This window comes from Podarcis vaucheri (assembly GCF_965113315.1).
Source record: "Podarcis vaucheri genome assembly, chromosome: 5".
Lineage (NCBI taxonomy): Eukaryota > Metazoa > Chordata > Lepidosauria > Squamata > Lacertidae > Podarcis > Podarcis vaucheri.
Window position 1 is genome coordinate 28747069 of NC_138763.1, and position 24707 is coordinate 28771775.

The 24707-nt window shown below is 41.3% G+C and overlaps 1 protein-coding gene and 1 long non-coding RNA gene across 2 annotated transcripts in view; both read left to right on the plus strand.

Moving 5' to 3' along the window:
- The window catches only part of SLC9A9 (solute carrier family 9 member A9), a 269909-nt gene that overhangs the window by 54037 nt on the left and 191165 nt on the right, over window positions 1–24707 (plus strand). Inside the window, exons 5-6 of the mRNA XM_082224708.1 lie at window positions 11157–11272; window positions 19740–19845. Of these exons, the coding sequence (XP_082080834.1) occupies window positions 11157–11272; window positions 19740–19845 (222 nt within the window). The remainder of the gene's footprint in view (window positions 1–11156; window positions 11273–19739; window positions 19846–24707) is intronic.
- LOC309533423 lies at window positions 21909–22224 on the plus strand. Its single transcript, XR_014220236.1, has 2 exons — window positions 21909–22017; window positions 22052–22224. It is a non-coding gene; the product is annotated as an uncharacterized lncRNA (long non-coding RNA).

Genomic DNA, 24707 nt, shown 5'->3' on the forward strand with positions numbered 1-24707 from the left:
GAAGGCACTGCCCATGACAGACATCATTAGCTGTCACAAAAATTCATTGTAATCACCAGGTATGCTATAGCTCAGACAGACACGTACAGTGGTACCTCGGGTTACATATGCTTCAGGTTACATATGCTTCAGGTTACAGACTCTGCTAACCCAGAAATAGTGCTTCAGGTTAAGCACTTTGCTTCAGGATGAGAACAAAAATTGTGCTCTGGCAGCGCGGCAGCAGCAGGAGGCCCCATTAGCTAAAGTGGTGCTTCAGGATAAGAACAGTTTCTGGTTAAGAACAGACCTCCGGAACAAATTAAGTACTTAACCCAAGGTACCACTGTAGTTCCTTTTTTAACTTGCAAAACTGGAATTCTTGAACACTAGGCATTCAATTATTATGCCTGCAGCAGTGCCCTGCATATCTCCCTTCCCTCCTTCCCTTCCCCTACTTTATCATTCCAGGGGGAGCCAATTCATCCCAGAGAGGTCCAGGGCTGCCTCAGTCCTCTCTAGCCAAATCATGGATTCACCTGAATCTTCCTGATTGAGTTCTGAGTTCAGGATCTGGGATTGAGTCAGAGCCAGTGCACAACTCTTTATTTGAAGAACAATCCCACATAGTGACAATGTGGGTGCATCAGTGGCTAAACTAAGGCTGGATCTAGACACATCAAAGAAGCATTTCAGTTAAATGCATTGTAAACTTTGTATGAGAAATCGGGTTGGCAAAAAAGGAACTCCACAGTGCCATCTGGTGTCACAGTGTTATAATGCATATACAACGCATATAAAGCGCTTTTTCTTTGCTGAGTCCCAAGTTCAACAGGGTCAGTCATGTGTGTTTCTCTTGGTTTCTCTCCTACAATTGTACCTGGTTACACACATTCACACATAATGCATCCACCTGGGATAGTGGCCTTATTCACAGTTCTAGTAACACCTTTGGCTGAAGTTTAGCATACCCACCTTTGGGAGATGAAGCCACTGAAGTAACAGAGGAAGGGCTTGGAATCAAAAACAAAATGGAATGCTGTGAGGAGCAGACAGGAGATAAGAAGGATAAAAGAACAGGAAATGTGGATCGTTTTAAGAGAAAGTGGAAACCAAGAGATGGGACTGTTTTGTGGTGGGCCAGGGGAATAAGGAGGAGAGGGTAACCAGCTGTGAAGAATGGGAAGAGAAAAACTCTTCTTGAAAAGGGGTGGCCCATTGCAAAAGTGGACCTTCCTCAGAGGCCCCTAATCACAGAACTGTGAACACTTATTGTGTTCTGCACTTCTATACTATTGCTTTGATAGTAGAATATATCAGAGACTTAACAAGCAGGGTGTAATTAAACTTTACAGTATCCTTAATTTGCTTTGCTGATGTCCTTATTTAAAAGCTGGTTAGAGAGTTATTTACAACAGTTTGTCTTAACTACCAAACTGACTTGTCCTTTGGGAACCATTACCAGGATTCATTAGGAAGAAGGTAAATGTCCCTAACCAATTTTTTTTCCCCACTACATGAGGTGGGCATCCCTGCAGAGGTGTGGACACATGTCAAGGGAGGTGGCAGCTATTCCCTGACACATGTTGAGCAGTTTTCCTACTAGTGTTTTATTCTGGAATGACCATGATTTGCTCACTCACTTTTTACAGGGCTTGCATACTCTGTCATATTCAAATCATCCCCTCCCTATGTTTTCACTGTGCTTCTTCCACCTTTTTGATCATTGCAAAATCATCACCACCCAACATGTACTTCTGTAATCCATTTTTTAAAAAGAGTTCAATGGCTGTGTCCATTTAGACAGGAAAATGTGCAACTGAAACTCCTTATGGGAGGAGTGCTTTGTGAGGCAGGGACAATGGTTTGGAGACACCCCTCTTTTCTCCATTGCTTGCCCTCTAATTCCTATTCCATGACCACTTCATTCTCTCCCTTCTCTGACTTATATGGGAGCAGCAGAGTTTAGGAACATAGGAAGCTGCCCATACAGAGGCAGACCACTATTCCATCTAGCCCACGGGTCAGCAAACTTTTTCAGCAGGGGGGCCAGCAGGGGGCCAGTCCACCATCTCTCAGACCATGTGGTGGGCCAGACTATATTTTGAAAACAAAAAAAAATGAACGAATTCTTATGCCCCGCAAAGAACCCAGAGATGCATTTTAAATAAAAGGACACATTCTACTCATGTAAAAACACGCTGATTCTCGGACCGTCCGCGGGCTGGATTTAGAAGGCGATTGGGCCTGATCCGGCCTACAGGCCTTAGGTTGCCTACCCATGATCTAGCCCAACACTGTCAACACTGAATGGCAACGGATCTCCAAGATTTCAGGCAAGAGTCTTTTCCAGCCTCACCTTGGCTGACGCACAATCAGTGTACATCACCAATGTGTGTTTATCTGCGGGGATGTAAGCCCCCTTCAGACTGATGAAGATTCCACATCACTTAGGAAGTATGTCCGGCAGGTTAGCTGATTGTGTTCAAGAGAGCGCCTTCTCCTGTTATCCAGTGGGCACCGAACACCTGGATGGTGTATCTAACATGCTCTAATGCATATGCAACCTTGTCTAGACTACTAATCATACACAACACAGCACTTGAGGGTCTCTAACTCTAGACTGGAACTATATTATATTACTATAATCCAGATACCATTATTTAGTTTTGCTAATTGCACTAAAATGCTTGGAGCCAACTGGCATTACTTAGTGGATAAAATTACTTATCATTAGGCAAAGCCTGAGGAGGGGGAGTATGAATTATACATTTTTTCTAATTGTGAAATCATTTTTTATTGGTAATAAATTAGCTTTAAACCTGCCATTTATTTATTTTTAAAAAAACCACAGGAATTGTCCACCATAAATTATCTAACCGTGACCTACTAAGGCCAGTACAAGTCATTATTTCACAGCATTTTCTTTGGACCATAAGCACCTCCAGTCCATTTGCGCTCATGCCGTTGTCACTGTGTAGTTCAGTTAATCCAATAAAAATGTTAAAGTCATGTCAAACATGCTTTTTTATGGTTAAATTCATGCCAGATTTTACAGTGGGTTATTCCCTAATCTCATTTCTATTACCCTGAAAGTCACAAACTGATCTTAATTATCTCTTAATGGTAGTATAATCTCATTTTGAGACAACGTGAGGGGCTGTAGTGAAGACCATATCTTGTCGCAAAAGAGCAAAGAACACCATTTTAAGTGCATTTAGATTGAAAATAGTTTACTGCCAAGTTCTCGGGTTTTAAAGATAGGATATTAAATATTTAAGGCTGCAATCATACGCACACTTACTTGAAAGCAAGCTCTACTGAATAGGACTGCATCCAAATAAGAATTGCAGTGTCAGGCTCCAAAGTGTAAATATGAAGTAACACTGGTCGACACAAATAATAGTTCATGTCATCAAACTGTTCTGGGATTCAGCCACTTCAGGGAAATGGGAAACATCACTTCAGCCTGGGTTTGTGAGGCGGGTGGGTAGCCTGTCTGAACAGTCGTCCAGAAAAAAGACCCTATACATAGATGGCTAACATTTCATGGAGAAGGGTACATTAGAATTTTCTGTCACACACTTATAGGCACAGTACACATATTATATTGTATACACACAGACCGAGAACAGAATCACATTACTGAACTCTCCCTAACCCTGTTATGTAGGTCCAACGATATGTGATGCTAATTACATTGCATGAAACCACATCTTCGTTTTTTCTTTATTTTATTAAAGTTGCTGGGCAATTTTTATCAGGATGACAGCATGTGGGGAGGGGCGATATACCACTTTTCCCCCCTAAGTGTAATTGCAGTGCAGGGTGTGATTTTTGTCATGATTGCAGGAAGGAAGAGTTAAACTTGGGGGCTTATATTAGGGAAATGGGGGCTTATATTAGGGAAAATATTAGGGGAAAGGATTTGCAAAACTGTCCTATTAGAAGAAATGGAAATGAAAATGAATTTTTTGTGAGGGTTTTTTTTTAAAAAAAATCACAAACGGATATGAAAATTGGGCAAACTAAATTTAAAATCATAAAAATGAGGAATTGAAACTGACAGATTTCTCCATCTCTAAATTGTGACCTAAACAATAGGTGTTGACAAACCATTTTTACAACCACGGTCACCTGAGAATAAACTGCACATCTTTATTCAGGTAGGTAGCCGTGTTGGTCTGACACAGACAAAATAAATAAAAATAAAAATAAATTGTCCAGTAGCACCTTAGAGACCAACTAAGTTTGTTCTGGGTATAAGCTTTCGTGTGCATGCACACGTCTTCCACCCTCCCACTATATATAAGGGTCTGCTGACTGCTGTTTCAGTGTGCATGCACATGAAAGCTTATACCCAGAACAAACTTAGTTGGTCTCTAAGGTGCTATTGGACAATTTTTTTAAAAAAAATATGCACATCCTTATGTTGAAACTGGCTTTCAATCACTTTCTCTTGCAGCTTCACTTACTATTTGTTTTCCTTTGTTTTCCTACCATGGAAGCATTTGCAATTATATTATTAATTATATGAGTCATAGTCACAGGTCAAACTATAATCACAATTTCTGATTAATTTCACAAGGTTATTCTTTGGCCTCTGAGAATTTGTTTTTAAAGTTCATTCAGTCAATCTATGTCATCAGTCATGGTGAAATTTTTTTTTTTGATGTTTTGTTAATAACTAAGGTAGCTTTGATTTAAAATTCAAATAGTTTGCAGCAAGTTGAAAGATTCACTGACACTAGGTTTTTGACTGCCTACTTTTGATATGCCTCATTTGTCATAGTAATTATGGGATTTAATCATTATTCAGAGATCAAGTGAATATTCTTCATGGTGAAGATTCGGGTTTTAGGTATACACAGTAATAATGATCAATAGAATTTGAGCTCTGGAACACCATGTTCTACAATGAAATAAATATGTATTTGTGATGTAGTATAATATTCATATATTTAATCCAACACACACGTACACATTTATGTTAGAAATGTAATGGAATATTACAATATTATGTTTAGATCTCAAATGCAAATTTGGAACTCTCTTTTCAATAAAAACTTTGTCAGGAAAAAGCAGCAATGCAAGAGCGAGCTGCAAGTTGCTGGAATGCAAAACAGGATGTTGATGTTTGGGACTGTATCATTGGAACAAAGGGGCAGTCTATTCACTGTACTGAGCACCGGATGTTGGCTCAGAGTGTCATCTGACCTGTACTGGAAGTACAGGGGTGGAGTTTTCTCTCTACTGTTGGAGTCTGGAGAGTGCAGACGTGTTTCTCTGTACTGCTGAAATGACAGAAATAAAGACATGTAAATAGATTTCTGCCTGTCTCTTTCCCCCTCCCTGAGGGAAGCAGGGAGCAGGAGGAGAGGTGTGTCCCTCTCACGCTGAGTGGGATCGCCGATAGTGACCTTGCCTGTATCCTGCCGGGAGACGCTGACGGGGAGGTCAACAAGGATCTCAAGCCGAATGCCTGGAGTGTGGCCAGTTACCTCTGACTGCGGCCTGAGAATCCAACTTGTTCATCCCTCTTGTTCATCACAGAATTCACAAACATGGCACTAGCTCCACCCCCTGGGTGACATCATGTATATTGGTGATCCTTCTGAGCCAATCAGTAAATGGCTGATTCCAAAGAAAGCTGGTTCACAGTGCAAAATGTTTTCAACACAGGAATGGGAAGAGCCATCACTGATTAGGTGTTGCATTCCTGCAGCCACCTTTACACGTTCTTCAGTGAACACCTGAAGGGGGCTCATGGGTGGTGTGGGGATGCCAGAGTACAGAAACCAGGGTGCCCTGCATTTAGAAGAATTGCTGGTGGATATTAACGATCATGGGAAGCTCACCCAACTGAACTTTTCATCCCTCTAGGCCAGTGGTCTACTATAGCCATGTTGTTGTTTAGTCATTAGGTCATGTCCGACTCTTCATGACCCCATGGACCAGAGCACGCCAGGCACTCCTGTCTTCCATTGCCTCCCGCAGTTTGGTCAAACTCATGTAGTAGCTTCGAGAACACTGTCCAACCATCATGTCCCCTTCTCCTTGTGCCCTTACTCTTTCCCAACATCAGGGTCTTTTCCAGGGAGTCTTCTCTTCTCATGAGGTGGCCAAAGTATTGGAGCCTCAGCTTCGGGATCTGTCCTTCCGGTGAGCACTCAGGGCTGATTTCCTTCAGAATAGATAGGTTTGATCTTCTTGCAGTCCATGGGACTCTCAAGAGTCTTCTCCAGCACCATAATTCAAAAGCATCAATACTTCGGCAATCAGCCTTCTTTATGGTCCAGCTCTCACTTCTATACATCACTACTGGGAAAACCATAGCTTTAACTATACGGACCTTTGTCGACAAGGTGATGTTTCTGCCTTTTAAGATGCTGTCTAGGTTTGTCATTGCTTTTCTCCCAAGAGAAATCCCCAGATCGACTCCAACAACAGTTTCAAAAGCTCCCTCTAGGGGAAACAATTTCTATTTGTATCCGTCCTTTTAAAAGCAGATCCAGCAACAAAATTACTTTTGTTTTTCAAATATTTTGTTCCTTTTAAATGCAAAAGGAAACATTGGAATCAATATATTTCTCTTTTTTAACTATCTGTCAACAAACGTTTTATTCACAGTCAATGAACTTTCCCAAAACGTCTGTCTTCCTAGCAACCCGTTCCCAGGTTCAAGGCGGTGGAAATTTATCTTTCTTTACTCCCTCTCCTGCAGCCTTGAACAATCTAAAATTTCCCCCCTCTTCCAATGGGGGTTTAGTAGTTTTAGCCGATGGAGATTTAATCCTTTACAAAAGACATTCCAGACTTTAGCTTGCAATGTCTTTGCTTCAATCTATTTACAAAAGCGGAAGGCGGACTTCCTGTTTAGAACCTTCCCGCTTCGGTGCTAAATTAAGATGTTTCATAGTCCAATTTTCCGTTCTACTCACGGGTAGTTGTTTAAAGTCCAGTTGTCCACAGGAAAAAGTCAGCGCTCTCTGGCAACAGCAATGCGGCTTCACTCCGTGAAAAGAGAAGTCGATTCGAAGCACCGCGCCGCTCACCCCACATCGCTCCGGATCCCTGAAACCGGGTTTCCCCGCGAGTAGGTGCCTGCTGAATCCCACGTCCACAGGCTTCTCCCGCCTGTGGTTTTTGATGGGTCTCTGCCTTGCCGTGGCGGTCCAGACCCTAATTTCCACGAAGCAGATTCCTCCCGATCAGAGGAAATCCGCCATTGCCGGAGGCGCTAACCCGGAAGTCCATCATAGTGGCCTTCTAAGAGCATCAGGCAGAGATGTCTTGCCCATCATCTGATTATTATATACTGGAGATTCCAGGGACCGAGCCATTGGCCTTCATGAAAAGCATGATAAAGATAGCAAGATGTTAAGGGAAACATTCCACCAATGGCTGGAGCTACAGACATTGTTCTGGGATACAAGAGTTTCCCAGTTCAAATGAAAATGTATTCACTGCACAATGTAAGGCAGCGGGGGGGGGGGCTCTTGAACTGGGGCACCCAGTACACAGTGTTCAGAAACTTGACTGCTGTGCCACCGGCTCTCTGAGCCCTTGATCCAACAGACAGATCAGGTTGCAGTGCTGTCCTGAATAGTGTTAGCTGACTCTGTAGCTGATGCCGATCAGCTGACCTTTCAGTACAATGGAAAAGGTGCCAAGCTGTACAAAACCTTTCCTCTCTGGGCTGGCAGCTAAGTAACTTGTTTCGGTAATGTAAGGATATCAGGGGATTACTTGAGAGCAATCAGGCAAATGCCTCTCTGGTCGGCTGTAAAGCCTCATTATTGGTGCCAAAAACCCTTCACCATGCAGAGCGCCACTATTCCGTGACTCGCTCATTCACTGGCAGAATCCGTGAGTGGGCGGTCCTTAAACCTTCCCCAGCAGAGTAGTTTCTTGACGCCCAATCTGCGCCTCCCCTCTCGGCGTGGAAGCCTCCTGCGCAGGGAGGGCGTGGGTAACGGAGGACCTCTCTCCTCCCCGCTTTGCCCAGGCAAGGTGTCCTGGCACCGCCTCGCCTCCTCCGAGCCCTGAAGCTCCTCTCCACTGGAGGCGTGGTTACTCTACGCTGAGGAGGTCTGCTTCCCACGAACTTTGGGGGCTCTCTGTAATCCACCTGGCTTTTCCCCTCTTGCCCCTGAGCCGATGGCAGTTCCCTAACAGGTAATAACACAAAACTGCTCTCACCTGGCCCCTGCCTTGCCCCCATTGTGCTGCAGCTCATCTAGCCAATCTGGTATTGGCTGTCCATCATTATGTTTCCTTCTTTTGGCCCTCAGATCCCATGTGTCTGATTCAATACATGTCCGACAGCCTGGTCATGACTACATTCCCTGCCTCTGCCTAACATGTCCCTCAATCCATGTCAAACCCAAAATCTGTGGCCAGCTAGACTAAGGTCTGGCATGCACTTCTGCCTCTTGTTTGCAAGATTTATAAAGTTTGCAGCTGCAGATATTACAGGTACTCATCAAATTTGCAAAAGCATTGGCTCCAAATTATTACTTCAAGCATTCCAAGGCTGAGCAGTTATAGCAGATTCTGGGGTACTTAAACCAAGGCTGGGTGGGCCATGAATCTGATACAATAAAGCTTTTGTGCCTTAATATACAGAATGAATTGAACAAACCATTCCTATAGTCCCTCATTTTCACTGCATTCCATTTGCTCTGTAATGTGGCTACAAACAAACAAACAAATAGAAGCCCAGTTAACTCTTCATTATGTTTGATTACATGTTTTCAGTCTATAGCAGCCATCAAAGACGCCTTAGGCTACAACATAATCATGTCTAGGCATAGTAAGATCCCTGATGACATACTAGGACAGGAGAATTCAATACTGGGTTAGAAAACAGATTGGGTGAGTGAGATGTACATTAAAATTTCAGTCATTACCATAGCAATATGTGACACAGAAAGAACTGTGGGCTTAAAACTTTACTTCGATACAATCTGCACTCATTAATGTGTTCCAAAAGATTACAGCAAGAAGTCACTATTTAACAAAGGAGAATACCTCGCCTCGACATACAATCGATAAATAGATTTAGGTGTCTGGATAGGGAACATGCAGTGTGGTTTGTTGTACGTAGAACAGAGCTTCATTTAAACAGAGCCTTCTAATTAATTTTTGTGTGTGGCTTCAAAAGGACAGCAGCTTCCATTAGGTACAATTATGGCTGCCAGCTGCAAGGATTCAGCTCCTAACTTCAGTTTCTTTTGCATGTGCGCACAAACTTTTCATAGGCTTCTGCCTGCTTTCAAACATAGGCAAGTAGATACGTTTCCATTTTCTCTCTGTGCGGATTTGCTTCCCAAAAAGCACTTTCAGCCCCTCTGCACCTTGTGCTGATTGCTGTCAGCATACTTTAGCTATGAAGATAAAGTACTGATAGTCAAAAACTTCTCCACAGCTCAGGGCCGGTGAAAGGTCTGAGGAGGCCCTGAGCAACAAGATGGCGGGAGGGGAGGCAGCACAACCCTGCTCCCCTCTCAAAGTAAGGTTGCTAAGGGGCAGATCAGTGGGCAGCCTGCAGTGGGGATGGGTGATCACAGTGGGTAGCTGTGAAAATGGGTGGTGGCATATTGCCAGCTGACAAGAGAAGCGCCAGGTTAAGCAGCTGCATTAGCACCATCATCATCTTTTCCTCAAAATATTTCTGGATCCTGACTAGGACTGGGGGAGAAACTTATTTCACTTCACATTTCAAGGTGACTCTACCAAAATTGCACTTCACAAAACATTGAAAGAACTGAAACACACTGTCATCCTTTGAAATTCACACTTCTCTGAATTTTGCAGTGCAGTTTTCCGGTCAAGTAATGTGTAGATAATGGTAAAAATGCATTTCCTGGGATAAAGTGTGCATGCAAAAGCATATATTTTTAAAAAAACAAAACCCAACATAAAATCACATTATATGGAGGGTGAATGCTTTTCAAATGTGCATATTTGGCAAAATTTCATGCAAATATGTGCATTGTAGGAGGCATTTGTATTCAAATGCTGGTGAATTGTCATGAGGACTTTAAATAATAATAATAATAAACCCCTAGGCTGATGTGGAAATGTGGAGAATTAAACTTAGGAATGGAAAAATTAGAAAGGGGGAAATGGCAGGTTTGCCCATCCATAGTCCTGACATATAGTACGTTATTGGGGCTGAGAGGCATTGAGGTAATATAGATAGTAGCAGCTCTAGTTGTGTTATCCTACATGTGTTTCCTCTGAGCCAAAACCTTAAAAAAAAATAATTAAAGGAAGCTTACATCATTTGCAATGGACCTCAGCCATGATATGTGCTGACACCCAGATAGGTCTTAGTTTTATGCATATTTGACTGCGTAGCCAGGCAGAATGAGACATGTAGATACTGGGGCAATTGACATCAACTTTCCAGTTGCAAAAAGAGTAACACTTGTCAGGTTCTCAATATGTGCTAAATGTTTAACTGCCATGCCAATCAAATAACCTAATTTAGGGTTTTTCTTTTACAGTTAAATACACAGTCCAATGACTTGTCCTCTCTCACACACAAAAAGTTAGCAAGATTGATGCCCCATGTTTCCAAACCTGACTTTTTGATTGATTGTTCTCACAAGTATTAATATCCATCTTGTTTTCAGCTACAAGCCTGAAAATTTTAATATAACCTGTACTTGTAACATTTATTTAATAAATAAGTAGCAATGAAACAATGAAAGCTGCAAAAGCGATCCTTTTAGAATTGTCAGAACTAGTCAGCACAACATCTCCTCTGACGCTAGTTTGTGCGAAGGTTCTACAATAGCTGACAGGCTGATTTTGATAATCTCTTCTTCAGATTACTTCTGTAAATTGAATGGCTAAATATATTGTCATCTGTCACAAAGTGAATAAATTGCTAATATTTGGTGTAAAGGTAGGGTTTTGGGGTGGGGGCCATTCCTCAAATGTCTAGAAAATCTTGATATAATATTTCAGGCCTAAAACAGAACTAGATTTATAGACTGCAGCAATTTACCCTCTGCACTGCTATAATCACACACAATAAAAAGACATTGGGCAATGTACATCCTAGCAGTTTAAACAAGAAACCACTTCAAAAGTTGTGAAAAGAAAATAGGGTTCTGTAATTGTTCTGAATAGTCTTTATTTTATTTTTTTGTCCAATCCTGCAGGTTGATAATGTATGGCTTCGTACAGGCTATGGTCCAACTTAGCCAGCTGAAGAAAGGAGACTTTCACTTCACTGACTGTTTATTATTTGGTTCTTTAATGTCTGCTACAGATCCAGGTAAATATACATTATTTTGTATATATTTTTTGCCTGCTTAATAAAAAATATTAATGTTTTAAACTCATATACATTAATCCAGAGAATTTAGAGTGGCAGAATGTACAATAGTTTCTCCCATTTTATCCTCACACAGATTAGGCATGGGGGAAAGCACTTTTCAGATAAACTTCTCACTCCCTCTCCCCATATGAACTGGCCCAAACCCTGCAGTCTTCACCAGAGGGTCTTCTCCAGATGCCCCACCTGAGGGAGGTGCTAAAGGTGGCCACATGAGAGTGGGCCTTTATAGTGGTGGCCACCTGTCTCTTGAATGCTCTCCCCAGGGCAACATGCCTGGCACCATCATTATCAATTTTGAGGTGTCCTTTGGGGGGTATTTGGTAATTTGGTATTTGGGACACGGGTGGCACTGTGGTCTATACCACTAAGCCTCTTAGGCTTGCCAATCAGAAGGCTGACAGTTCGAATCCCCACGACAGGGTGAGCTCTCGTTGCTCGGTCCCTGCTCCTGCCAACCTAGCAGTTCGAAAGCACATCAAAGTGCAAGTAGATAAATAGGTACCGCTCCAGCGGGAAGGTAAACAGTGTTTCCGTGCACTGCCTTGGTTTCAGTGTTCCATTGTGCCAGAAGCAGCTTAGTCATGCTGGCCACATGACCCAGAAAAACTGTCTGCAGACAAACACTGGCTCCCTCAATCTGTAAAGCGAGATGAGCGCCACAACCCCAGAGTCTTCTGCAACTGGACTTAACTATCAGGGGTCCTTTACCCTTTTTTATTTGGTAATTAAGCTATCGCTTATGGTGGTATTCAACTTTTGGTTACGTGTATAGAACCTGTCCTTATTGATAGGTTAGTGGATAAGAATTTTATACATTTTTGTACCCGTTGTTTTAAATCTTTTGGATTTAATGTTATATCAATCTATGAATCGGGTTGCGTTGCCTAGTCCCACCCCAACACCCTGAGTAGACCAATGCTGAGGCTACTTTGAGTGCGTAACACGAAGGGTGGGGCTAGTCAGCAGACCCCCATTCATAGATTGATAAAACACATGAACATTTCACTTAAAAGTGGGTCTCATATTTGCTCCAGGATTTGAATGGATGTTTCCCTCTTCCAAATTCAAAACCATTCACCCCACCCCACAGCTACGAACACTGATCTGCTTGTGGTTTCTCAGGTTAGCATACAAAGCCCCCAAGAAATAGTATATTTCCCAAAGTAAATATTCCCAAAGATGTCCCGTCAAAGCTGGAGATGCCCAGCTTGTTCCATATTTTGCTTTAGACAAGATGTAGTTGCAGCTCTACTCTGACATTCACTCAGGGATCTGAATGACGTGGTCCTGTAATATTATTGCACATCATTTTCTGTTCCTAAGACTGCAGCCTGCTCTACAGTCCTATGAAGAGATTATGAGTGCTGGATCAGGAAGAGAGTCTTTAAAACAGCACTCAAATCCCAATGGATTCAATGACACGTTTGACATTTCCTTTTGGTACATGGGAGGCATGGCTGATAGAGACAAACACATCTGTATGTTTAGTCTGTATCTTTTTGTAGAGTTTTCCCCATTAGTTCTATTTTGTTTTCTGCATTGATGCACTTTTTTTAAAAAAAAAAGTTTTCAAAATATTTCATATGCACTTTTAATTTTAAATGCACATCTTCCTCTCAAAATGCATATTTTCAGACAAGTACAAAATGGATTGTACAGCTAAGACAGCAGTGTGGTTCTTTTCCATGCCACTTGTTAATGCCAGAGGTCTAAGATACATCATGGGGGAACAAGGCTGTTGTGCTGTCATCTCTTATGTAAAATTTGCTAGGAACATTCAGCTTTCAGCCACAGAAACCTTATATCCGAGATGGAAAACCTTTGGTTGAACTACAATTCCCTCTATAACAAAGGCAAAATAACCCAGTCAAGGACCAAGAAAAAACATGAATGATTCAGTAATGGCAAGACTCAAGTGCAGTGAAAGATTTCATAATGTAATCTAATCTAATCTAAGAATACAAATATGTGGAACAACCAGTAAGAGACCAATGTGTTAATGAAAATACAAAACAATACATTATGGGAGGCATACAACTAATGGTTTTTATATTGTTTTATTATACAGGTTTGTTGTTGTAAGGTGTTCAAAGTAATGTTTTATGTCTTATTGGTGTAAACCACTTCAATATACTTTTTTATAGCAAACAGTATATAACAATTTTTATAAATAAATGTGATATACATTTTTTTGGGGGTAGAACACAGCTACTTGATAATCTCTTGCTAACTATGATGAAAAAGCAGCCATCCTTTTAACTATGATTTTCCACACCACTCTAGCCAATTATGAAAAGTCTCAGGGGTGATGTGATTAAAAAATCAGCACTCATTGAAAAATTGGTCCTTGGTCACGCTGCAAAACAAATTACATCACCACTTCGCCATATGTCTGCATCAAATCATATTAACAGGCCCTGATCTTTCCAGCCTGGCTTTATACATAACAAGTCTGAAATGAGTCCCATTGATATCTGTAGGATTCTTCTCAAGTTATGAGCTCTTAGAATTTCAATTTTGGGTTTCAATTCAATGTATGCTTATTGAACTCAATGAGGCTTACTTCTGAGAAAGCATGTGTAAGATTGCACTGTCAATCTCATATTAGGAATGTTGTTGTCTGATACTATTCCACTATGGTTTCCTGTTCAATTGAATAAGAAAATTCTACTAATTCTTCAGAATGATCCAAAGTGAATAAAAATTATGTTTTCCAAGATTTTTAGTTATCTGTTCCCCATTGACACATATGTGCTTGTTTTAATGTAATGATAAGGAATAAGAAAGCTATTTTAGGGTTCAAATCAATAGCCACATTTGTTTTTAAAAGTAAACAAATGGGACTAGAAGGCCCATCTTTTCTTACTTATTACCAAGGAACTTAATAAATCAGCTGGAAATGTTTGAGTGGAGCTGGATAATTATTGCTGATATAGGTGCAATTTTAAGTGCTTCACAGTGCAATCCTATACATGTCTACTCAGAAGTAAGCCCCTTTGAGACTTACATCCAGGTAAGTTACATTTTCTGTGGTTACACTGACAAAATAACTGTAATTTTGGTTGAGTGCTATTTATTTGTAACCAGTTTGGTTTCCATAGTGAAATGTGCATTCACAATACTGCCTCTGCATATTTTTGAAATGTCTCTGGTTGTTGTTGTTGTTGTTGTTGTTGTTGTTGTTGTTGTTGTTGTGTTATACCCTGCCTATCTGGCTGGGTTTCCCCAGCCATTCTGGGCAGCTTCCAACATATATAAGAAAACAGTGAGCAATTTATTTATTCTAGGTTCATGTCTCCCTCCTAGAATTTCCAAATACTGGAGATATTTTTATTTTCTATTTTTTTAAAATCTTGCTATGGACATTCAGCATAGAATATTCATTGCTGAGCAATAAACCTTTTTTTTTCTAACAGCTCCTTTGTTTACACACTAAATAGAGAAACTCCACTACATAACAAATGGCACCAATATGTGTCTCGAACATGGCTATAAGAGAAGTGTTTCAACCTCATCCTTCCAAGTGTGGATCAGATTTTGTGAAAATCTCAGTGTTGAGCTTATTTGCACAGCTTTTTTTCCTAATCCCTGCTCTGCACAGAACATTCTCTGGTTCTGCTAAAAATATGAACAGAAATATGAACTATTATCTCATGCATGCATGCATAGATGCACTCTGGGTTTTCCAAAAGTAATCAGCATATACAAAAATGCACATAACTGTATACATAGAGATATATAGAGACATATATAAAAATTACTTCTATATAATTATATAGTATATATATTATGCATAAAATGCATATGTATTAGTACAAAATTATGCTGCAGCACAGGGCTTCGCTCTTTTGTAAGTATAATATACATCTATTTTTAATGCATATGATTACTTGGGCATTAAAAAAACAAAACCCAATAATGCATGAGCAGCTCACATATAACTCTGTACTAGATACAAAAGGCAGTTTGAAGCAATCGCAGATTGATTGATTGATTGATCAGATCAGAACTGCCAAATGCCATATATAGATCTGTTTAAGATGGCTTTCTCCTTCCTGTACTCACAAAGAAAACCCTTAAGAGTTTAGGCAAATAATCAGCTTCACCTGATTCTAATGGAAAGGCGAGACGGGGACAGAGCTGTGTCTTCAGTGTACTGAAGACTTATTGGCCTAACTCCCCTAATGGTGGCTCCCAACAGCTTCATATAGATGTTAAATATCATGGGGAAGAAGATGCATCCCCACAGGACTACAGCATAACTTCTGTGATCAGTGGTATCAGTCCCATTCATGTGGATCCCACAAGTTGACCAAACAGGTCAGCTAAGAGCTCCATTAAAAGAGGTCAGAGTTCACCCATTCTGTTTCCTTAATTGTTATGTAGGATCACCATTCTATGCATTCCACTTCTTCAAACATTGAATAATCGGGCATGCATCTCACATTAATTCATGAGCTGCAGCATCCTCTGATCTGCCACAGGTTTCAGTTCCTTCTTTGAATTTCATTCCCTTCACCTTCTACATTACCAATGCATATGGGGACCTTGCTTTTTTGCAGTGTTTTATCAATATTAATTCAATCATGCATATTAATTGTATCAAGGCTCTTTCAGTGTGGTGGGCCATGATGGCATCAAGTGGCCTTGCTTTTTGCCCCCAGGGTTCTCCAAAAAACCCTTTCAAAGCCAAATTCAAAGCACAGGACAAAAAGATGTCAGCTTTGGGTGACATCTTCAGAAGTCCCTCTCAAAGCACCACCTTGCCCTGGGATTTGAAAAGACCCTTGGTGCCTGCTACCCCTAGGTAAAGGTAAAGGGACCCCTGACTGTTAGGTCCAGTCGCGAACGACTCTGGGGTTGCGGTGCTCAACTCACTTTACTGGCCGAGGGAGCCGGCGTACAGCTTCCGGGTCATGTGGCCAGCATGACTAAGCCGCTTCTGGTGAACCAGAGCAGCGCATGGAAACACCGTTTACCTTCCTTCTGGAGTGGAACCTATTTATCTACTTGCACTTTGATGTGCTTTCAAACTGCTAGGTTGGCAGGAGCAGGGACCGAGCAACGGGAGCTCACTCCATTGCAGGGATTCAAACCGCCAACCTTCTGATCGGCAAGCCCTAGGCTCTGTGGTTTAGATCTGCTACCCCTACTTTCCGCCAAACCCTGCCCATACCTGTTGAAATGCTGATGTCATTAGGTGTAGGACAGATAGGTGTGGCTTGCCTGAAATAGTCTTGCAGGCCCAATGTGAAGCCTAGTGGGCCTAATTCAGCTCGCAGGCTACAGCTTCCTCACCCCTGGCTTAGAGCAGTGATGGGGAGCCTTTGGCCTGTCTGATGTTGCTGAACTGCAACTTCCATAATCTCTGACCATTGGCCGCACTGATTGAGGTTTATGGGAGCTGGACTGTAGCAGCATCAGAATGTACACAGTTTCTCCACGCCTGCCTTAGAGACTGTTATATGGAAAAGAGAATTGGGAAAAGCAGAAGCTCTGAGAGACTTGTACCATCTCCTGAGCAATCACTAGGAGCTCAATCACCCGCAAAGCTCTCCTTACAATGCATTAAGAATGGGGAAGGGAGAAGACAAGTGACTTTTCTTTAAATTTTCAGTACAGATTCAGAAATACCACACAGCATCTTCAATGGGCTAACTTAAACCCATTGATTGCTGTGGGTCTGCTCTGAGAACAACTTAGTCCAATTCAACCCCTGCTCTGCACTGTTTCAAAATGTGGGTGATGGCCTGCAAAAGGGAATCTTCCACCACGTTAAAACTTTCTGAAGATTTGTTTCAGAGAGAAAGACTCCAGCTAGCCTTTCTCCCTACCCTTGCATACTAATTTTGCTGTGTGCAGGGGACTTTCCTTGGACATGGGAAACATTCCAACTCTATTCTTCCGCCTACATCCTAAAGAGACACAACCTTGAAAAGGCCGAACTAATTCGGCTCTTAATATCAGCGTTCTGGAGGTATTGACATTCTAATCGGAAATTACTTTGCATACTTATACCTCCCTCCCCCCTCCACTTTGACATTTAAGGCTTTGGAAAACATTTGCCTCAATAAAGGTTTGCTGAAGCAGAACTGTTTCAAAGCTACGTGAACTCGCTTACCTTCATTTAGGCTGATAATCAGAATGCTCTTTTCTGTTTGGGGTTTCTATGGTTACAGCTGTATGGCTGATGTGGGTTGCCCTGCCCCCCCCCAAGCCACGCAAAACAGCTGGAAAATATTTTATAAGTTGTAGGGAGGGAGGAAATAGCTTGGTAATTAAAATGCTTTATTGATGGGTTTGTTTTTTTCTTGAACTAAGCCTTGAGTAGGATGGCTGATTAGCAGTGCCAGGAATCTATAATTACAACTGGAACAGTTATTTTTAGCATAAGGGTTTTTCAACATGGTTGGTTTAGTGGGGAAGCTTCTCTCCTCTTGGCCAATGAAAAGTGGGAAGGAAACGAGAGGCTCAAAGAGAACATGCCAGCTGCTTTGGTGCTGTGTATTTTTTAAATTACAGGTTTATTGCTCAACTCTGTTGTAATTCCCATTGATTCCACTACAGATTTGTGCCACTGCGCTTGAAGCACACTCCTTCTCCTGGGGGATTGAAGAAAACGGGCACATATTCAGTTTTTGAACCCCCACTTTCCAGTTCCATTACTGCAATGTAAACCTGCACTTCCCCCAAAGAATCCTGGGAACTCTATCCAGTAGCACCTTAAAGACCAACTAAGTTAGTTCTTGGTATGAGCTTTCGTGTGTATGCACACGAAAGCTCATACCAAGAACTAACTTAGTTGGTCTTTAAGGTGCTACTGGAAGGAATTTTTTTATTTTGACTATGGCAGACCAACACGGCTACCTATCTGTACCTGGGAACTCTAGTTTGTTAAGGATGATGAGAGTCGTTGGGACAGTCCTATTCCTCCAGACAGAGCTACAGTTCCCAGAGTTTTCTGGAAGGGTGTTGATAGTTAAACCACTTTGTGAGCGGAATAGGGGTCTCCTAACAACTCTCAGCACCATTGACAACTGACAGGATTCTCTATTTAAGGTGATACAATACAGTTTTAAATATAGTACAGATGGGGTCTCAAAGGAGAATCCCTCTCTAAAAAGGACCACCCTTCCACTCCAAAAAGCATATGCGCAAGAGAAAGGTGTCTGCAGAGCAAAGAATTCCAAACAACTGATGCCCCAGGAAGGGAGGGGGGTTCTTACAACAGCTATGGCTTTGGGGTGAGCAGTTTATTACAGCATATATTTGGCTGAGCTGGGGTTGGTGACTTAACACCCCAGCTCGGTTGAAGACCCGCTGCTTCTGAAGTTGCTCATTCTAGTGACTATTAGGATTGCCCTTATAGTCAATTGCACAGTAATGTACCACAGCGGCAGTGAAACAAATGCAATGAGATACTGTCTATTTTTTCCAATACTACAAATCATTAGTAATTTTTCCAATGGATTCCTGATGGGAAAATCTATGTCCCTCTGGTGCCTGAAACAATCTAGATACAGATACCCATCTTTGGGTGACTGCAAAAACTATATAGCAGGTTAATAATGTAACATCAGAAGTATAATAATAATAATAATAATAATAATAATAATAATAATAATAATAATAATTTATTACAGTGGTACCTCGGGTTACAGACGCTTCAGGTTACAAACTCCGCTAACCCAGAAATAGTACCTCGGGTTAAGAACTTTGCTTCAGGATGCAAACAGAAATTGTGCAGCGGCAGCGTGGCAGCAGCGGGAGGCCCCATTAGCTAAAGTGGTACCTCTGGTTAAGAACAGTTTCAGGTTAAGAACGGACCTCCAGAAAGAATTATGTTCTTAACCCGAGGTACCACTGTATTTGTACACCGCCCATCTGGCTGGGTTTCCCCAGCCACTCTGGGCAGCTTCCAACAAAGATTAAAAATACATTAAAATGTCACACATTAAAAACTTCCCTGAACAAGGCTGCCTTCAGATGCCTTCTAAAAGTCAGATAGTTGTTTATCTCTTTTACATCTGATGGGTGGGTGTTCCACAGGGCGTGCACCACTACTGAGAAGGCCCTCTGCCTGGTTCCCTGTAGCTTTGCTTCTCGCAGTGAGGGAACTGCCAAAACCTCAGCGTTCGGGCAGAATGATGGGGGTGGAGACGCTCCTTTAGGTATACTGGGCCAAGGCCCTTTAGGGCTTTAAAGGTCAACCCCAACACTTTGAATTGTGCTCGGAAACGTACTGCAGATTGAAAAACAGCAAAATTCTAACCAAGTAAGTCCTGTTTAGTAGGACATACTTACAGGTAAGTGGGGTTTCCCTAACCCAATATTTGCCCAGATGAGAGACATTGGATATGGCAAATCTCTGAACATGACAAGTTCTTTTTGTTATTTCTTCTAGTGACAGTCCTGGCTATTTTCCATGAGCTTCATGTTGATACAGATCTCTACACCCTCCTCTTTGGTGAAAGTGTCCTAAATGATGCTGTGGCTATAGTTCTCACATAGTAAGTGCAAATGCTTGGATCTTTTGTAAAGTGAAAATGTTGATTATTAACTTAGTCCATTTGAATTAAATCTTCCCTAAAGGTAAAGGTAAAGGGACCCCTGACCATTAGGCACAGTCATGACCAACTCTGGGGTTGCAGCACTCATCTTGCTTTATTGGCCGAGGGAGCTGGCGTGCATGTGGTCATGTGGCCAGCATGACTAAGCCGCTTCTGGCGAACCAGAGCAGCGCACGGAAACGCCGTTTACCTTCCCGCCAGAGCGATACCTATTTATCTACTTGCACTTTGACGTGCTTTCAAACTGCTAGATTGGCAGGAGCTGGGACTGAGCAACGGGAGCTTACCCCGTCGTGGGGATTCAAACCGCCGAGCTTCTGATCGGCAAGTCCTAGGCTCTGTGGTTTAACCCACAGCGCCACCCGCAGCCCTATATGCTTCCCTATATGCTTACAAATGGAGGCCATCATTATAGGCCCCTCCATACAGGTGCCTTTCCAGAGGGTATTCAGCTGCATGACATTGGCATGCTAATAGTGTGTTAATGGTGGCAGACCGTTTCAGTAGTTGTTCTGAGATGTTGCCCCAGTGTTATTTCACTATGGTCATCTATTGCACTGTAGCGCAACAAAAGCAGGACAACGATGAATAAAAAGTTAGGGAGTTATCAGACATGCACTGATTGGAAATGAAGCCCCAAATGTTTGCAGGTGTAAAACAGTATTGAAAAGCAGGATCACATATAATCATTTGGCCTGTCAAGGAATTCTGGGCACTGAGTTGCTGAGAAAAGGAACTCTGTGGGGGATAAAGGACAATGCCCAGAATTCTTTGAGGGAAAGAATATACTTAGAATATGCTTTAAAGCTATACTATGTGTGCAGTCTATGGCCACATTAACTCCATATGTTTAAAGCACTATTATGCCCCTTTAAATAATAATTTTGTGAGCTGTTCAATTTCTTCATTTATTATCATAGAGTACTGAGATTGGAGTAGTTTAATATTTCTTTTAAGTTCTGCATTATCCGGCTTTTTATATAATTCTTTTTCATTTTTTCTGATTTCTTCCACAATTTTTTGCTTCTTTTTTCTTTTTGGTTTCTATGAATTCAGTTTTCTTTTATAAAAAAAATCTTCTAGGGACTGCTTTGCTGGCATCCCAATTTTGAAATCTGTTTCTTTGTTTCGATTAAATTCAAAAAATTCCCTTAATGCTTTATCTAGTGTTTTTTCATCGTTTAATAGTGTTTCATTTAGCCTCCATCTTATTGATTTTTTTCTTTTACCCCCTTCAGCCAAACAAACGCTGCATTATGGTCAGATATTGTTTTTGGTTGAATTTTGGCTTTAAATATTTTTGCTGTTAGGTCTTTTGATATCCAAATGGCGAGCTGTAAGTTGCTAACCCTCACACCATGTTCCAGGTCTTTTCTTAAGATCCCCTAACCTTCAGGAGATGGTTTAGGGAATTCAGCAGTTGTGAGGATGAACTTATACTCTCATGAATGTGGATACCCAATACAATTTTTTCCCTATTTAGAAAAATCTGTGAATTTTTAATATTTATGTAGGAGTAATATTGGTTTCTTTAGAAGTATTTGTCAGTTAGGTACTAATTGGCAAAAGGAAGAAAGAAGATTGATAATATCTCAATTTGTTTCTGTTGTTTGTCTGTTAAAAACAACAAGTAAGGCAGGATGTGCCAGTGTGGTGTAGTGGTTAAGGGCGGTAGTCTCGTAATCTGGGGAACCGGGTTCGCGTCTCCGCTCCTCCACATGCAGCTGCTGGGTGACCTTGGGCCAGTCACCCTTCTCTGAAGTCTCTCAGCCCCACTCACCTCACAGAGTGTTTGTTGCTGGGAAGGAAGGGAAAGGAGAATGTTAGCCGCTTTGAGACTCCTGAAGGGGAGTGAAAGGCGGGATATCAAATCCAAACTCTTCTTCTTCTTCTTCTTTTTCTTCTTTTATAAACAACAAAGTAATTGAACACTGTGGGCATGTTAAAAGCATTTACACAGATTCATAGAAACCTAGCATTCTAATACCAATTAATACCAATCATTATAGTATATTTCCTTTAAAAATGGTTTTGTTCTCTAGGTTTAAATATATCCCAGTTATACAGTTTCTGTCCAAAAGGCACATGGCTACCAATAGATTAAATAAGCATGTCAATAGATTAAATAAGCAATAGATAAAATAAGCATGTTATTAACAAGCCTGTGAATGGTATTACTTGTCGAACTCTGAGCAGATATTAGGAGATCTGAATCCATCTTACGCACTGTATTTATATCAAAATATTGATTGGCATTGTGTTGGTTTTTGTGATTGATTGTGTCTGGTTTGGAATAAATTTGAAATGTTACAATGTTGATATTATTGATGAACAGTTGTTTATTTGGTAGTTTGCTCTCGTTGCAGTGGTGGATCTAGGGACCACCAGCCACAATGATTTGGACTGTAACTGCAAGGTGTGCAGTTCAAAAGGAATTTGTCAATTTTGTAAATAGGTGGGATCAGGTATAGCAAATACATTGCTGGTTCATAAGTACAAACAGCATTTCACTATGTTTATTATCTGTTCCTCTCTAAAGTCTAAACAATATTAGCTCAATAGAGGTTCACCTTAGGACAAAGCAGTTTACTAGCCAAAGCCCCTCTCCCTTCTCTCCTTACTGCAAAATGTGAATTATTTTCCGGGGCAAGAATTATGAAGAATACCTATGATACTTTATAAAGCTTCTGGTGATTTCACTGGGACTCTAATTTCATCCCAAATACATTTCAGACAACTGTATGAACATTTTGAAAGATGATATGAAGGTGAAGAAATAGAGGGTAACAATGAAAATATACACGCACACACAAACACTTTGACAACAGTCACAGGAAGACTTGGCAGCACATTAACAATAAATACAGGCAGTGACCATTTGGCATGGGGGTTCTGTTCCTGCCCCCCCCCCCCAGATTAGCAGAGTGTGCAAAGGTCTGCCTCCCCGTTCCTCCCTGCCCCCTGTTCCGTCCCTGTTCTGCCCCCTTCCGGGTCCAAAAGGACCTGCATGACGGCAGCCGCACATCAATTGGACACACACAAAATGGTTATCACTGATTGTTCGGGGGGGGGCGAAAGACAGCAGCATTAGGCATGGGGCAATATTCCCTATCAACACAAGACACAGTTTATACAATGTATATTGAAGGAAAAGCTACCCTGGTGCACCAAGTTGTCACAATCAGTACATTTAGACAGCAAAACCGAACATGAAACCTTAAAGTTGTGCAGCGTTCAACTAAGTTGTACTCAGAGTAGACCCATTAACATCAATGTACCCAAGTTAATCATTTCCATCAATTTCAGTGCATCTGCTCTGAGTAGGAATACCACTGGCTATAAACCTCATGATTAAGAATTTTCTAATTAAGGAATTTTCTAATTAAGGAATTAAGTAATGGTGAAAATCATGTTTTAATTTATTTAATCTGCATAAATTTGCATATGACTAAAGCAGTAGCTGGGGGTGGGAAGAGGTCATTTTCTTTGTTTTTAGATGGTGCAGTCTGAGGTTCCACAAATAAAGAGCCTGGTGAGTTAAAAAAACCTGGAACCTCACTGCAGCAGAGATACCATCTAAGAAGCAGCATTTCCTCTTGCTTGAGAAAGAGGACACTGCTCCTAAGCTAGCGTCAAAAGGAATATGCTAGTACTCTTCTTATTCTGTCTCAAACAGCCTGTGACTCAAAATAAAAACCAGAAAAAAATTGCCCAGCTCATTTTCGCTCACGTGCAACCAAATCATGAAAACAGACACCAAAATGGCCACTAGGAACAGCTTCAGGCATCACACCAATGCCTCAAGTGCCTTGCATTGCTGTTCGTTTACATCATTGTAATGTTCAAAACAGACTTCATATGCTCACAGGGGAACCATGATTGAAAGATTTAATTCAGCACAGATTGTGCACAGGAACCTAACATGATGGCTTAATTCCAACCCTTAAAAAAATCCACCCTAATACCAGCCTTGCTGCAACGTGAAGCAAGAATGTGTGTGTGTGTGTGTGTGTGTGTGTGTACACACACCCCACCACCACCACCACAACAACAACAGAAGGCTAAAAATGAATGTTGATGCACAATGATGATATGGGCCTGGAAGAATAAGAAGGCATGCCTAGTATTATGGGACCAAACCCATAAAGACAGGGAGATTTCCCTTCTTTAAACAAAGAAATGGAAATGGAATGGATAGCTATATCCTCTGCCCTCACTTAGAAAATATTTAGATGAAGTATCTTCCAAAATAAATGAAGCAGCAGCAGTAGTAGATGCAGGTTTTATACTATCTCTTTTAACCGATAGATGGGAGAAGGATTTGAGAAATAAATGTGTGCGGATTGAGCCTGCATGTGAAAGGTCTTGAAGGAGATAGAGGGCACAAATGTTACTGAGTTCTGAGAGGGGCTGGATAGCAGAATGGAGCCCTCAGCTACAGCTGACTGATATGGATAGTGAATGGACCCTCAGATTTCCTACTCTCACCTCCTGGAGCAAAGAATGATCAAGAGAAATTATAATCAAGTTCTGTAATCACAAGATATAAGGAAAGATCTCTGCACACAGGCTAGCCAGCTGAATCCAGTGCCCTTCAATGGGAAGTCTGTTTTGACTTGAAAAAATATGTCACCAGAGATCCTTCATTGACAGAGGGCTCTGAAGCCCCACAGTGATCCTGCAGAAGCAGGAATAATAATAATAATAATAATAATAATAATAATAATAATAATACCTTTATTGTCATTGTACAACCTGTGTACAATGAAATTAAGCAAGCCTCTTCGCCCAAACACTCAATC